This window comes from Ambystoma mexicanum, chromosome 3p, assembly GCF_040938575.1.
Source record: "Ambystoma mexicanum isolate Mex_15411 chromosome 3p, UKY_AmexF1_1, whole genome shotgun sequence".
NCBI lineage: Eukaryota > Metazoa > Chordata > Amphibia > Caudata > Ambystomatidae > Ambystoma > Ambystoma mexicanum.
Genome location: NC_090925.1, coordinates 33,186,920 through 33,203,972, shown reverse-complemented (window position 1 = coordinate 33,203,972; position 17,053 = coordinate 33,186,920). Strand labels below are relative to the sequence as shown.

The 17,053-nt window shown below is 45.3% G+C and overlaps 1 protein-coding gene across 1 annotated transcript; it reads left to right on the top strand.

Annotated features, from left to right (window-relative positions):
- Positions 1 to 2,631: 2,631 nt before the first annotated feature.
- On the top strand, positions 2,632 to 15,265 carry LOC138579466 (trypsin-like). Its single transcript, XM_069649800.1, has 5 exons — positions 2,632 to 2,699; positions 5,733 to 5,892; positions 8,705 to 8,958; positions 11,304 to 11,440; positions 15,033 to 15,265. Exons 1-5 carry the CDS (start codon positions 2,660 to 2,662, stop codon positions 15,180 to 15,182), a joined length of 741 nt encoding a protein of 246 aa, XP_069505901.1. The 5' UTR covers positions 2,632 to 2,659; the 3' UTR covers positions 15,183 to 15,265.
- Positions 15,266 to 17,053: the final 1,788 nt, after the last annotated feature.

Here is a 17,053-nt window from a genome sequence, read left to right as displayed (position 1 = left end):
GGGGGACGAAGGAAGCCTCCAGCCATGTGTGGAGGCTCGGAGCGGGGATGACCTCACTTCGAGTCTTCACACTGCTGGAGGCTGCCATCATCCCCCACCCGGGACAAAGCAGGCAGAAGGTAAGTGGGGTTGGGAGGGCGGAGGCAGAGGAGGAAAAACAACAACAACAAAAACATACTTGAATCCCCGGCAGGGGACCAAGGCGGCCTCCAGCCGTGTGGAGGCTGGGAGCGGGGATGGCCCCACTTCGAGCCTCCTCAATGGCTGAGGGGCTGCCACGCCCCCGCCGGGGACAAAGGCATGGAATCCGAGGGATTCCTGGCTGGGTAATGCCCCAGCAAGGGCCAATCAGAATGGTTCTTTCATTTTGATTCTCCGTTGCCGGGTAATAATATTGAAGAGATTCCTTATTTGTCAGGAGTATTCACATGTGTCTGGAAGAACTCCTTATTTCGGCAGTGGCTATCTTCTTAATTGGTGTTTTTTGATGACTGCAAGCTTTTCCTATCGTCTTCCAATTTCCTATCTGCTGAAGTTGGCCAATTCTCTGTTGAACTATGTATCACTGACTTTGATGGGGTGGTTGAACCAGCATTTTGGTGGTTTTGAAAGCAACCTGGTCTCAACACGATACCAAAATAAGAGAAATAAAATACACACCCCAGTAGGAAATGAGACCAGGAGATGGATTGCATGTTCAACAAAGTTTATATCAATTTAGATGTGCACGTAGAGAACTCCGCTGCCCTGAGAGTGCTCTGCCAACAGATACACAGGCAGCAGATTATGAACTAGAAAATCGTCATGAGTGACGCAATGACATAGGGTACATACAATCATTTCAGTTGGTCAGCCTGCACAATCCCAAATGGAGTGTAGGCGAAGTTGGCCTCCAATTGGTTGCTGTGGCTGTGGCGGTTCATTTGGCACATGGGCTGTATCCATGATTTGTTCTCCCTGGGGTCTCACGACTCAGGGTCAGTCGCTTTTCAAAGCAACAATGGTAGATCTTTTTCTTCAGCTAGGGCCTCCCCCTGGAACAGTCTCCCTTAAACTTTAGGAGAACCATCTTTGGTTCCGGAAAAACCTCAAAACCTTTCTCTTTGCTTCTGCATTCTCTTCTCCTGACCGCCTGGCTGTAACCTGTCCTGCACTGGATTACCTGTCCACCCGCTGATCTCGGGCCCAGGTCCCTCGCCCAACAGTCTCTCATACCTGCAGTGCCTGCCTGGCTACCCCGCACTTGGGGACTGTTTCTGTATCCCTACATTCCCCCTGTCAGCACTTGACACCTGATCTGTGCACTTACCTTGCACTCGCCACTTACTGGCCGTTACATTTACTTATTGTTATCTATTCCCATGTAATGCACTGTCCCTTCCCCTGTCCCACGCACTTGTGCGATCTGACTGACACTTGGCCTAGTAGGATCGTTGTCTGTCCTCGCTCTGTCTCCCCCTCCCTTGCCTCGTCCCACCTTGAAGCACTTGTGTATAGGCACGTTATAAATGCCATATCATATTGTATATAATAAACGAGTGGATGGATGGATGGATGTTAGTTTTAGAGGAGGATATATGATCACACAGGATTATGTATGTGGGGGCAATTGAGGGTGGTCCGGAGCTAGGGTCGGCCAGCTGTACTTCAAAGAGAAAGATAGAGAAATTCAGGCAAAGGTTCTGTAAGCTGTAACTTCCAAAGGTGGGGGTCGAGGGGGCACAGGCAGGTTTGTGGAGACGGATGGGCACGCAGACCAGAGCTTGCCCCAGTCACACACAGGGCAATGAGCTCAGTGGAAGAAAGAAGGATACTGAGTATTTGCAACAATACAGGGCCAAGCACTTCCATGAGAAATTGATCTGTGTGGAGCTGCCAGGAGGAGGAGGGGGTTGGCTGGGCTCGATGTGCGCGGTGCTGGGCAGAGGGAAAATGGCTTTTGCTAAACCATTACAGGGTCTAGAAAAAGAGGGTATTTTAGGGTCGCACAAAATAGAGTCTGTAAGTCTCAACAAATGCATTGGTTTACCGTCTTGTTGTGATTACACTATGGCCAAACTATTAGAATCGACAAACAAAAGTGAGGATGTCTCCCTCCATTTGGGTAAACACGAGATCCATTTCACGTGGTAATGTCAGGGAGGTCTGAAAAGACCTTTCCTCCTTTACAGTTTCAAGGAAGGCCTCAATGATACACTCTGAAGAGGTGGTGTGTTACCTGTCAGACAGTGGGGCAAGAAGGGGGTGGCACATTATTCCCTAGTAATATTCTTCATATTCTGAAGATGCAAAAGAAATTCCTATACAATGGCCAGATCTTAGGGTCCTTATAATAACTAGAAATCGGAAAAAGTGGCGTGTTAATATTTCTAAAATTAATGTTGATTCCTATTTACTGAAATAGCAGTTTAACACTGAAGGCCATTGCTGAGTCCTCCATGATCTGTGGCTTGTTCAGTGTGCACTATTCATTGATAACCTTGATAGATAGACTTGCAAGTATCTAAAGGAACAACTGCTAAATATGGACAGAGTCAACAGGCTGGAGACCGCCCAGCTGTTGGAAGTCCTTGGCAGATGCAGATATGATTACTTCACTGGTATAAATATGGCACCCGTGTAGCACTCCTTCCACACCTCTACTTGACACCCAGCCATCATGCAGTGCCTCCTTCTATTCGCCCTCCTGGGAGCAGCCGGTGAGTCATTAATAATAATAATTATAATAATAACATTGTAGTGCATCGTGTTAAGGGGCATTGTGGCAAGTGGGCATTTTTCTGACTTTTTTGTTTGACAACATTTGCCCTTTCTGTTAACTTATTATTTTAAACAGGAATAAGCTTGATGACTAAGCAACATGGCCTCTGTGTACGCTTCAACACATTGTGATGTGTTACTGAGGTTTACACCGCGCACCGCTGCCACTTTCATGGTCTCCAGATCCTCAGGGGGATCTGGAAAGAAAGGAGGGTTGGGAAGGTTTAGTTAGTGGGATAACGTGGGGTAGCGCTAGAGAGCTTTTGTTACGCTCTTGGTGGCTACAGTTTGGGGGGAAACTGTTACTGTGTGTTGGGTTTGCTTCTAGGTGTTATGGGTTAGGTGTCGTTTAGGTGTGTGGTCTACATGGAATTGTTTTGTGTGGCTGTGGTTAGTAGTGCTGGAGATTTAGTGTCTTGGGTTGAGGTGAGATTACAGAGGGAGTCTGTCTGTTTGCGATTTCCGGTTTCTGCGTGTGTGTGTTGTATTTGGCGGTTGATAGGTGAGTTTGTAGGAAAGTTTAACCTTTTTTAGTAGAGTGGTGAGGGAGGTTTGTGCGTTTTTGGAAGTTGCATTGTTTCAAATGAGCTGATTTCCTTTATACAAATTACTTCTGAACAGGTACGATAATATTACCAAACTGTAGTTAAGACAAGGCAGACACTGCAGACACTGCAGACTTCAACATGAATGATGTGGTAATGTTGAAAAGGAGCAGTTTGGGCTTTTGGGTAGGCATGGGAAAGGCGCATGCCCGTCACTGCAGTAGTAGTGCTAACTGGCCATTGATGGGAGCCGGTGCAAAATGGTCTGACTACCTGGGTATCTAATAGCAGTGTCTTGCAAAAGCCTAAATATTGCACACAAGCCAAAACTGTTGGTTTTGCCAATGCTTGTATTAACAGCACTTAACTGAAGAACATGCATAGTGCTTATAAAGTGAGTGGCTGCAGGGAGCCCTGGTTGAGACCTTTTTATTACACCAGTAGTGTGTTTACAACTCAGTCATTAATTCTCACAATACTGCTTTGAGGCATCACTTGTAGGGACTTTCAGTATAACACTTCATTGCAACCCTCGACAAGTTCTGAGGTGTGCGACTCACTGTATACAGCACACCACTGCAGTTCTCCGTGGCTTGTGGCAGTCAATATTATTGGAAGTCATGTGGCAGGTTTCGGATGTCCTTGTGTCCCATTGCCACACATGTTCCTCCTCCCAACACCCCAGAACAGCGTAATGCGGCAGAAGCGAGCTTCCATTCCACCCTTGAGCACCCCAATGTCCCTGGAGGTTGGGACTGTACAGTCCAGTGGCAGATTGAGTGCATGCGTAGACACAAAGGTGTGTCAAGGGTTACTGTATCAGATCTCAGGCTCTTCCCTATGGAAAGCAGACTCCCAAGTGTCTTCTGCCAACCCATAGAAAGCAGACTCCCAAGTGTCTTCTGCCAACCCATAGAAAGCAGACTCCCAAGTGTCTTCTTCCAAACAATAGAAAGTAGACTCCCAAGTGTGTTCTGCCAACCTATAGAAAGCAGACTCCCAGGTGTCTTTTGCCCACCCATAGAAAGCAGACTTCCAAGTGTCTTCTGCCAACCCATAGAAAGCAGACTCCCAAGTGTCTTCTTCCAAACAATAGAAAGTAGACTCCCAAGTGTGTTCTACCAACCCATAGAAAGCAGACTCCCAAGAGTATTCTGTCCACCCATAGCAAGCAGACTCCCAAGTGTCTTCTGCCAACCCATAGAAAGCAGACTCCCAAGTGTCCTCTGCCAACCCATAGATAGCAGACTCCCAAGTGTCCTCTGCCAACCCATAGAAAGCACACCCCCAAGTGTCCTCTGTCAACCCATAGAAAGCAGACTCCCAAGTGTCTTTTGCCAACCCATAGGTAGTAGACTCCCAAGTGTCTTCTGCCAACCCATAGAAACCAGACTCCCAAGTGTGATCTGCCAACCCATAGAAAGCAGACTCGCAAGTGTGTTCTACCAACCCATAGAAAGCAGACTCCCAAGTGTATTCTGCCCACCCATAGCAAGCAGACTCCCAAGTGTCTTCTGCCAACCCATAGAAAGCAGACTCCCAAGTGTCCTCTGCCAACCCATAGAAAGCAGACTCCCAAGTGTCCTCTGCCAACCCATAGAAAGCACACCCCCAAGTGTCCTCTGCCAACCCATAGAAAGCAGACTCCCAAGTGTCTTTTGCCAAACCATAGGTAGTAGACTCCCAAGTGTCTTCTGCCAACCCATAGAAACCAGACTCCCAAGTGTGATCTGCCAACCCAAAGAAAGCAGACTCGCAAGTGTCCTCTACCAACCCTTAGAAAGCAGACTCCCAAGTGTCTACTCGCAAGTGTCTTCTGCCAAACCATAGAAAGCAGACCCGCAAGTGTCTTCTGCCAACCCATAGGTAGCAGACTCCCCAGTGTCATCTGCCAACCCATGGAAAGCAGACTCCCAAGTGTCTTCTGCCAACCCATAGAAAGCAGACTGCCAAGTGTCTTATGCCAACCCATAGACCACAGATTGGCTCTTAGGAGCCAGGCACTTCCGACCTGCACCCATCAACAGCACTCTCCCACTAATGAACCCCACCCCTTATGCCAGAGCCAAGTGCAGTGAGGCCACCAGTATTGGCAGCCGGGCGCAATATAAATCCAATTCTTTCAAATCCAGGCTAAACTACCTGCTGACTCATTCATCTGGCGGGATTAGGAAAACTCATTATGCAGACATGTGGCTTATGCCCTGTAGATCATTTGAAAATTATTTTATATGTTAATAGTTGGAAAATCCAAAATAATCTCTAAAGAATTTCAGGTGGAATACTTTGTTAAAAAAAAAACAATGCAAAATAGGAGAAATTGAGTTTTAGAGGTGACTTTACGATTAAAATGGAGGTCATGAATTGTCCGTGTGGAATGAGTCCGTCTTTGGTCAAACATTTCAGTATAAATATTTCTGTTTTCAGCTGCGTTCCCTTTCCAAGATGATGACAAGATCGTGGGGGGCTACACTTGCCCTGAAAACTCTGTCCCCTACCAGGCATCCTTGAACGCCGGCTACCACTTCTGCGGTGGATCCGTGATTAACAGCGAGTGGGTCGTGTCCGCGGCCCACTGCGCCAAATCGTAAGTTGGCATTGCGGTTCTGTAGCATCTTGCAGACTCTGATAAAGGTGACCACGCGTTTCCACTCAAATATAAATTGAACTGAAAGGTGTATTTCACACCCTTGACTTGTCAGACTATGTCCCTAAACATAAGTTAGCTCAGTTTTTAATTGATAAGTTTGCTCAGTATCCTCAATTAAGTCAGAAGAATGAAAATTAAAGATATTAAACTCTACGCCAAGTCATTGATTTATAATATGTGGACATGGTCACTTGGATGTTTGGCAAAATATTGAATGTGTATGAGCTTGACTGTGCTTCTAGTCTGTCACGGAAGGGAGTCTTTGGTCTTTCTTGGGGTCCACAAGGAGACTTTTACTCTCTAGCAGGACCTTTCATGCATGGAAGTGTGTGGCTTGTGTTTGTCATGCCATGAGTGCTGTCCCCTGCATCTGTTGCTCATTCAATGCTGAGGCGATTGCCAACATCCAACAGTTTGAAGGACAAACATTTGGGAAAGTCTTCCTTAGTAATCACTGTGACATTCCATGAGTCTCCCTTAGTAATTACTATGACATTCCATGAAAGTTTCCCCTAGTAATCACTGTGACATTCCATGAAAGTCTCCCTTAGTAATTACTATGACATTCCATGAAAGAGTCCCCTAGTAATCACTGTGACATTCCATGAACGTCTCCCTTGGTAATCACTATGACATTTCATGAAAGCCTCCCCTAGTAATCACTGTGACATTCCATGAAAGTCTCCCTTAGTAATCACTGTGGCATGCCATGAAGTCTCCTTAGTAATCACTGTGACATTCCATGAAAGTCTCCCTTAGTAATCACTGTGGCATGCCATGAAGTCTCCCCTAGTAATCACTGTGACATTCCATGAAAGTCTCCCTTGGTAATCACTATGACATTTCATGAAAGTCTCCCATAGTAATCACTGTGACATTCCATGAAAGTCTCCCTTAGTAATCACTGTGGCATGCCATGAAGTCTCCCTTAGTAATCACTGTGGCATGCCATGAAGTCTCCTTAGTAATCACTGTGACATTCCATGAAAGTCTCCCTTAGTAATCACTGTGGCATGCCATGAAAGTCTCCCCTAGTAATCACTGTGACATTCCATGAAAGTCTCCCCTAGTAATCACTGTGGCATGCCATGAAGTCTCCCTTAGTAATCACTGTGGCATGCCATGAAGTCTCCCCTAGTAATCACTGTGACATTCCATGAAAGTCTCCCTTAGTAATCACTGTGGCATGCCATGAAAGTCTCCCCTAGTAATCACTGTGACATTCCATGAAAGTCTCCCTTAGTAATCACTGTGGCATGCCATGAAAGTCTCCCCTAGTAATCACTGTGACATTCCATGAAAGTCTCCCTTAGTAATCACTGTGGCATGCCATGAAGTCTCCTTAGTAATCACTATGACATTCCATGAAAGTCCCACCATTGCTTCTCCTTTCTGTTCTAAACTCGAACCAAGTATGTCTGATCTTATTGAAAAGTGATCCACCAAACCTCTTCCTATTATTTAAACAAACATGTATTTAAAGTGCATTAGTTCACATAAGAACTTTTTACACTAAATTCAACCATTACAAATTCACAGCAATACAAATATTGCACAGTATCTTGTTAAGGCAAAAAAGGAATACACAAGAATTACAATTACATTAAATAGCACATCATAATTGATCGTACATAATTATTCAAGGTAGGCAGCTGTAAAACACATCTAATACTTATTTTAATAATATATTTCAAAATGAGGCTCCCACCCATACTCAGTAACACCCTTCTTGGATGCAAAGGTATTCCAACGCTTGCATCACCATACAAACCTCTGGGTATTAAGCGCGTTATAAATAAATAAAAAAATACATAAATAACCTATCATCTGCAAAGCTGCCAAAGCCCATGAAAACGGGCAGCCCAGCAACAAATATCCCCAGATTTCTTCCAACCCTAACATTTTTAAATCCTTTAACAAAGGGCCAAAGTACAGCATGTGCAGATCCTTAAAATGTTTACATTGTAACATCAAATGACAGACTGCTTCCACCGCCCTTTGGTTAGCACAGAAACGGCATATACGCTTGTCCCGCGGGGTACCATCTCTGGCTCCCAAGCCCTCATTAGCCGGGCATACATTTAGATGGAGTCTCATGAATCTTGCTCTCCACCGGGTGGTTGGAAACCTACATAAATAGTTTGAGACAGTGTTTAAGGCTTTAGTCTGACCGATCACTTGCATCAATAATCCTTCCCTGGATCTTCCTTAGTTTTTATTCAATCATTTCTATATAATTTACCTTTTATCTTCATGGGATTTGCTAAGATCAGCTCCTCTGAAGCTCTGATTTCCCCTAAAATGCCCCCGCACACTTCACACCATTTGTTGAATGCAGGATTTGATTTACTTCCCCACAAGACCCCTTAGGAGTACCAGGTTGAGGGGGGTTGGGCAGAGACTATTTTAACCAATAAACACAGTTTTTCCTCTTTGCCATTGTACCTAAAGAAGCATCTAAAGAGGTAAGCCCCAATTCGAATGTTGTCCTGCAAAAATGACTATGCACTGACTTTGCACTGCACAAATATACTTTGCACATGTCCATGAACCAGAGTTTGTGTCCGCAGTGCAAAGTCACTTTTCAGTAGTGCAATGCTTCTTCGAACCGTGCAAATAACTCCATGAATCGGTCCTTTGATCTATCGGGATTTCACCATATTTTAAGGCCTCAATGTTAAGGTATAATGAGTATCGTAATCTTGCTGTAAGAGAGGAACAATATCACTTTTTGCCCCTCCTTCTGCAGCCGCATCCAGGTCAGACTCGGGGAGCACAACATCGAAGTTCTGGAGGGAAATGAACTGTTCATCAACGCGGCCAAAGTGATCAAGCACCCCAAGTACAACTCTAGGACCATTGATAATGACATCATGCTCATCAAGCTCGAAGCACCAGCCACCTTCAGCGCTCGGATCCAGGCCGTCGCGCTCCCCACCCAATGCGCAGAGGCCGGAACAGATTGTCTGATCTCAGGCTGGGGCAACACCCTCAGCAGTGGCAGTAAGTAACAGCACAGCATGCAACACATGAGACCAATGTCTCCTATTTTGCTTATTCACTTTTTGGTATTCTACATAATCCTCAAGTTGCATACCAGGTCCCAGCTCACAGAAACCCCAGGCACGCTGCAGTTGTTTGAGCATAATATTTAAAAATCATAATTATCCCACTTACACATTCTTGGTCAATTTGTTTGAAACATGTGCTCACTCTTCTAACTGATCATGTTACTCAGGTCAGTCTATCGTTTCTTTTAGGTGAAAATCAATGAATAACCCATGATTTCCTTGCTGTTGATGTATTTACTGGAACATAACACATTTAATTCACCAGAACAGCTTAAAATATAAGAGGATATTTGCAACTAGCCAGTCATGACCTCGTCACTTTTGCCTTAATGTTTCTTCAGAAGTATAATGTCTTTAGTAAAGCTTGTTTTAATGAAATATTGAGCCACAAACAATGTTCTGAGGGCTCCAGCTTTAGAAAACCTAAAGCTTGTATCCTGATAAATCATAGCCCACAATATAAACATGCCATACAAGTAATGATTCCTCTCGGGTAATAATTCTGATTGGTAAATGCATATAATATTCTGGAATAAGATGGCTCACTGGGATTATTGTAGGTAGTGCATTGCTTTGCCTATGAGTGCATAGACACTCATATTACATGTCCCTCTGAATAATATTTCACCCGTATCACACTGCTTGCTCAGGAGGGCGCTGTGCCACGCACCACATTTCCTTGCAGAAGTAATAGCATTGTGTCAGAGGTTAACACTATCGCTGCTTAGCACCCAGGGAGTCATTTGGGGGGTGTCAGCCTCCTTGCCAATCAGGACGCTCAGAAACAGGATCCTTACCTCACGGTAAAGCTCCCACTTTGAGTAAACTCAGAAGCGGGAGGCATCTCCGGCAAGAACTAAAGTAAGTGTGCCCAAGGCCTAGTGCCCCCTTTCCTCTCTTTTACCCCACAGCCTTAACTTCCACATTCCCCACGCAATCCCGCCTCACTTATCTTGCACTCCTTTGTCCCTTGTGGGCGCATATCAGTCACGGCAACTGCCACCATGGAAAGGGAGAAGGGACTACGTGTATTTCTCTTCTTGCTAATCCATGGCGGCCATCTTGGTTTGCAGTTTAAGGCATTTCTCAAATTAGAAAAACAACTATTAGTATCCCCGTAAACATGCTGTGATGCTAATCGAAATAAACCCCTTTGGGCAGGGGGCTTTACTGTTGCAGGTAATACCCGGGATGGCATTAAAGTTCTCGCTTCTCTCGGGCTTCCAACTGGCCTGGGAATTACCTGGTTGACTAAAGCCCCAGCTCGTTGGGGTCACTGCTTAATTGATGCCAAGTGAGGGCATCATACATGCCCAGCAAGTTTGCTCTCAGAAGTCTTGCTGCATGCTTCTTCCACGCCCACATCGATGGAAAGTTCATGGTCCAGGGATGTGCATGCCAACTCAATTTTGACTTTCAATTGGAGACAAGCGTAAGGTATCTCTAAGATATTCCCCGGCCACACATGTCCGATCTTGGTGATTGTCTTTGGGTGACACTTTATGGGTGCCTGTGCACCTGCATTAAACAAAGACCTGAAATACCGCATCGACCTTATGATTACTCGACAATCCTGCATTCTTCAAATTGGAATAGAGTGTGCCGAGACCGTGCCGATGGCAGCAGTGTCCTGCACAAATCCTAATGACATCACATCACATAACAGAACACATATTGGTGACTCAGTCTGAAGAATGACACTCACTTCTTGATATCATATAGAAATACATATAGTGGCCCATATTAAACATAATCAGCTGCTTTATTTAAAATTCGCACTAAGAGCAAGAAAAGTAAAGACATTCAGCATGTGTATAAATCAGTTATCCAATTATGTTTGAATGCAGTTTAACTGTTTCATTCATAATTGACACCAACATATGATAAATGGCAAACTTTGCATTCAAGGTGACAACCGATCATTCCCCTGCAGAGCTGTTATGTTTTATACTGTTTAGAACACAGCAGACGGAGACCAAACGTATGAAAATCAGTTAAGTTGAGTTCATCACGATATGATGTGGTTTGATGTAAATGTTCTTGACGGTCTGATATCGAAACATTGAGGATGGACATCAAAGAAAGCAGAGATGGCTGGTCAGCCATAAAGGTCATTTGGGAATTTGTCAGTGTTCGGCTGCTGTCCTTTTTCACCTCAGTTTCCAGAAATTGACAACAAAGCATGGACAACATGGAAAGAGCATGATGAACATGTTATTGGCTGCAGCATTTCATGCATGATAATTAAATCTATGTTCCTATAACCCTCTCCCACAGGCAACTACCCAGATCTCCTCCAGTGCCTCATTGCACCAATCCTGAGCGATAACGATTGTCGCAAATCTTATCCTGGTCAAATCACTGAGAACATGATCTGCGCCGGATTCCTGGAGGGCGGCAAGGATTCCTGCCAGGTAACCGACCACCATGCATGCAACCTGTGTCTTTGTGGTTCTTTGCAAGGGAGCAGTAGGACTCGAAATGGGAGGCTTGAGAGAGAGGCAAATACACATCTCAAATCACTGTGCATGCAGAACCCAGAGAAACCACAGACATAGACCTTCTACTGTCCCGCTAACTGGTCACGAAAACAACAATGGCACCAGTAGAGGTCAATTAGAATTAATCTGACATTAATGGCCGCAAAATCAAGCCGAGACGGTGGGATGTCACAATTATCTTGAAGACTCACTTCCAGGATTTACATCAGTGACAGATCCTGTCCCATCTCGTGATGGTAAATGCTACATGATCGCGTGCAATCAAGGAGTCTACAAGACAGGGACCGTGATCAGAGTAATTGCAATGAATAATCACGCTAGAGCCTTTTGAAGTCATTTCTACCTGGACTGTAATATCCAGAAGCAAACTTACTCATTTGGGGATCATGACCATAGAAGGTCTTTGTGAATCTCTGCATCATTATCTGCAGTTCCATCAGGGCCACAGTGACCTTCTAAAGTTGGGTGGTCATGCATTGGTCACGTGTTCAATGAGCATGGTATTCGTGCAACCAATCCGCATGTGTTCAGAATATGAACCCTCTTCACCAACTAACCATGGGCTGTGCTTGGTTCTGGAGTTCAGGTTACGAAAAACCATGAACTAACTCAGCTCTTGGACTAAGATTAAAACTCATCAGAGGTAGGAGAGCATTTAAATGCATAGTTATTAACATTTGGACCACCCCTTCTCACTCTAGGGTTATGCAATAAGGGAAGATCAGGTATGAGCAGTGTTTCTTGGAAAGACCAAGACGAGAAACACTGTCCTTGAAAGTGGTTCTATCTGAATCAAAGTGCAGGGGACAATGGGAAGTGTAGTTCCAGAGGAACAGCCATCTTGTTTTGGGTATACTCAAAGATCATTGCTCAGATTGGAGCAATTACGGGTAGGAAATTAAGAATTATGCGCCAGACCTAGCGTCCAAGGCCGATGGCAGAACAGAATAAAAACCAGGCTGAACACTTCAAATGAGCCATTTGACATATGACCGAGCAAAGAAGGTAACTTTTATCCACAAACTCTGATTGACAGTGGATACGTGTTGACGTATCTCCATGATACCCCTGAATAACAGCAGCTCTAGACAGACATTTTGTGCAGGGATCACAGAATGCACTGGGAAAGGCCAGAAGCAGAGCACTGAGGACAGAGGAGATGTTCTCTGATGGTGTCAGAGAAGGTCTGTGGAGGCTGACTGGGATGCCAAGAATGGAGCTGAGTGCTTCTGACACAGGATTGCAGTTAATCAGAGCAACCTGTTGAGCGTGCTCATACTTCATAGCTCATGGGATGCCTCAATGAATTCCGGAAGCCATTTTATGTGAGTAACAGGGCTACCTGTATACACGCCATACCAACCTGCACATGTACACATAGCCCAGTGCATTCATTGCATACTTGATGTGACGTAACAAATGTGCTTTTCATTCAGGATAATAGTACAACTGTCCTGCAACAAGGACTTGAAATTGGCATTAGATTGTAGTATGCATATTACTTCATAACAGTTCTGCAGTAAGAACATGACATCACAACTGACCTGCTGTGATGAAATTATGCAAACACTCCCCCACAATAGTCTGTGTTTTCTTACGAATTAGAATGTGTACACCTTCTTGGATTATTAGAGCAAGAAGCCAGTTCTAGGCGGAGAGCGGCATTAACACCACTATATTTTGGAATGTGTGGACATCACTTGGGGCTAAGAAGAAACCCAAGCAGAATATGTTTGTCTCTTTGTAGCCTGACTATGAACTTTGGTCCTGCTTTACTGTTATCTGCTTATATGTAATTCATATACACAATTTAAATTCTGCTTGAAGCCTAGATGATTAGTAATTGAGTAGAGCTGTTTCATTTCAAGAACTGTAGAACCCCTTTCTATTGCTACCTTAGTTATTAAAGACACGCCAAACCGCCATTGCCACCACCTCACTCTACAGCCACTCCCGCCCTTTTTTCTCCCCCGCCAGTCTCTGGGTACCAGAGAAAGTGAAGGGGTGGCAGATGTGAGTGCGCCAGCGGCTCCGTTAGGTCTCACCATCGGCGTGTGGTACACGCTGGTTGCTCCCTACACTTCAATAGTGAAGGATGGAAAGACACAATGGCCCTCATAACGAGCACGGCGGTCTGGGAAGTACGGTACCGATAAACATGCTGGTACCGTACTTCCTGGACCGCAATACTACGGGCTCTACTCGCGGGAACCATTTCACCTGCCAGGTTTTTCCTGGCGGGTGTAACGGCACCCACGAGCAGAGCACGTCGGATGCACCGGCACAACTCTGTATGTGCCGGTGCATCTGATGTCCCCATCCCCATTCAGCCCTATGGGGCAGAATGGCGATGGGGAGGCCCTTGATTCCGGCACCCGAAAATGGGCAATTACCAGGTCTGCATTTCTCGGCATGACACGGTTCTTGCCCATTCACGGGAGAAGGAAAAAAATGTAACTCCGGCGGCAGCCATGCCGTTTTTAATGGCACGGCTACTGCCGGAGTTGTTATGAGGGCCAATGTATGCGTAGTGCCACGAGATCCTCTTAAGGAGTTTACGGAGGAATATCCAGTATTGCGTTTATTTTTTTCGTGGTGTCATTAAGTAGCCACAGGGATTTGCCATAAAACTTTAGTATATAAGAGGGGCGTGGGATAGGGGTTGTGGCAGGATGGTAATGAGAACATTATACACAGATTTTGAAATCTTGATCCCCTTTTGTCCACTCTGATACCTGCACCGCTCCCCTGAGGCAAGAATGAAATATTGATGAATTTACCCATAAACCAGGTTATGACTGTGTCAAGGACAACTCAAGTGGTGCTCTTGTGTGAATTGACACAACGCAGCCCCATTGATAAGCAAAATCCTTCTGGTGGATGCGAGCCATTCAAATTGTTATCTGTGTAAAATGCAGGCCATATAGTATATGAAAGACATTAACAACCCCGGGAAAGGAAGGACACTGGGTTTAAACTGGGTGATTTAAACTAAAGGTGACCATTGAATATCTGAGTGGGGGTTGGGCTTTTTCACCCATTCTTCTTGGGTCAAAAACACTGAATTATATTGTGTTGGGTGCTGATACCAAGTCATGCGGATTCCCACCCATTTTTGGACCAGTTTCATGATATGACAAATTCATTTTACAACCTTGACAAACTCCAAAAACAGACACCAAACAGAAGACTGAGATCAACAAACAAAGACTGTTGATTCTGCTCAAAGTCTGCCTTATAAGGAAAGGTGGACGTGATTTCTCAGTTCTGGCCAGCAACCTCCGGCACACATCAGTGACTGTGATAGTCACCTAGCTGCTGGGAAGACTTTAAAATCCTGGCTGCCCCCATCCACTAACTAATACATTTGTTCCAATTCTTTAGTCTCAACGGGACCAAAATACCCAAAGGGAACAATGCATAAGTAAACAGATTTTTAAGAAAAAAGTCAAATCTATGGTTTAAGGCTCCTACAAAAACCTAATTATTCCTTTGTATCCCTCAGGGTGACTCCGGTGGCCCAGTGGTCTGCAACGGTGAGCTCCAGGGTGTCGTCTCCTGGGGATATGGCTGTGCTCAGCGAAACAACCCCGGAGTGTACACCAAGGTGTGCAACTACAACGCCTGGATCGCAGACACCATCGCTGCTAACTAACACTACATGACCTGCTGATATCACTCTCAAGCATTCTGTATACGGTGTATGATGCAAAAAAATAAATATGAACATTAAATGAATCCTTCTCTCTGTACATTTCTTCTCCAAGATGGGTCTTGCACCAGCAAATTTGCCAACAAATGAAATCAGTAGAAATCGGCTAGATCCACCCTCTCATAATTCTGTGGATCATTGCAAATAGTGAGAACTCTAGTTGGGTGGAAAAGATTTTGTTTACACGGATGTGCTCTAAAAAATAACACGCTGAAGGATGAAGTCCATTTATCTAGTCAAAATGTTCAATTGTATGGGTGGAGTGATTTAAGGTCTTCATATAATTAGAGTTTAAAGAAATGTTGATTGTCAAGAAAAGTTTGGGAGATTTGTTGTATTTATTATAAAAACGGAGTCAATTTCAAAGACAACCAACAGATCCACTGTGGAGAGTATTCTTGGAAATTGCCGGCTTTTTCACGAGTTTGCCCAGGAAAGAAGTGATAGAGATCGGGTGGTAGTTTGCCAGATACGAAGGATCGGCGGATGCCTTCGTCAGGAGGGGGAGCACAAGGGAGTGCTTTAGGGGATATGGGAACGTTTCAGTGGCAAAAGAATGGTTGCAGAAATCGGCCATGGCTGGAGCGAGGGTGACAATGTGGTCCTTGATGGTTTTGGAGGAGCAGGGGAGCATCTGCTTGGATAACACTTCCATAGATCGCACTTGTCTAGAAATATTGTCTGCTGTGGTAGGAGAGAAAGAGGAAAAAGGAGGAGGAGAAGGAGAGGCGGCCAGAGGGGGGGCCAAGAGAGGTAGAGGGATAGGAAGAGGAGAGAGAGGACAGGATGTCCTTAGTTTTAGTGATGAAGAGAGAAGCCAGAGCCACAGAGAGGGCCTGGGAGGGAACAGGAGAGGTGGAGACTGCAGCAGGATTGGCTAGCTCCTTGCAGATTTTGAAGAGTTTGGCAGTGTTGTTAGAGGCCACAGAGACGGTGGCTTGGATGTGGGCTCTCTCCTTCGACAGGGCAGAGAGTCTGTATTACCTTTGGAGCAGGCATTGCCCACCTTTTCCTCTCAGCCCCACTACACTTGCGTTTCATGGTGGTCGAGGTCAGAATCATACTAAGAGTTGCACTTGGAGGTAGACTTCAGGCAGATTCTCATGACAGGGGCAAGGACGTCCAGAGCGTTAGAGATATAAAGATGCAGGTTAGAGAGGGTGGTGTAAGAATGTGAGTGAGCCACGGGAGTAGGAGGAACAGCGAAAGTGGAGGCAAAGGCATCCTCTGACATAGACTTCTTGGGTCGAATGACCGAGAAGGTAGGTGGCAGCGCTGGTGTGGGCTTTGCTAGAGGGACAGAGAATTTCAAGTTAGAGGAAATTAGAAAGTGGTGAGTCTAAGAGAGGCGAGTGGTGATAGGGTTAGACAGGGAGATGTCTGAAGAGATGAGAACATCCATGGTGTGTCCTTGAGAGTGTGTCGGACCACAGGGTAGATTGGAGAGAGAGAGAGAGAGAGAGAGAGAAAGAGAGAGAGAGAGAGAGAGAGAGAGAGATATGCAGAGGTTTTGGAAGAGCCCAGAGGGGGGATTAGAAACATCCATGTGGATGTTGAGGTCTCCGAGGGGGAGAAGTTGAGAGGTAGAGGCAAAGGCAAAGAGAGAAGAGGAGAGGTCTGCCCACTCGGAGAGGAAGAGGGCAACTTGGCCAGGTGGCATGTAGATGGTAGCCACTATCAGAGAGATTACAGGAGAGATAGCGAGCATGCAGACCATACATTCAAAGGAGGAGTAGACCTGTGTAGGATAGACAGAAGCAGGTACCCACTCCGGAAAGATCAGAAGTTGATTCTGAGTTCGAGAGGATTGTGTA

What these genes read in the sequence shown, in the direction of transcription:
- LOC138579466 (XM_069649800.1), top strand. Translation starts at nt 2,660, where the DNA reads ATGCAGTGCCTCCTTCTATTCGCCCTCCTGGGAGCAGCCG. An exon ending in CGCCCTCCTGGGAGCAGCCG is followed by an intron (nt 2,700 to 5,732) that starts GTGAGTCATTAA and finishes TTCTGTTTTCAG; the next exon opens with CTGCGTTCCCTTTCCAAGAT. An exon ending in GCGGCAAGGATTCCTGCCAG is followed by an intron (nt 11,441 to 15,032) that starts GTAACCGACCAC and finishes TGTATCCCTCAG; the next exon opens with GGTGACTCCGGTGGCCCAGT.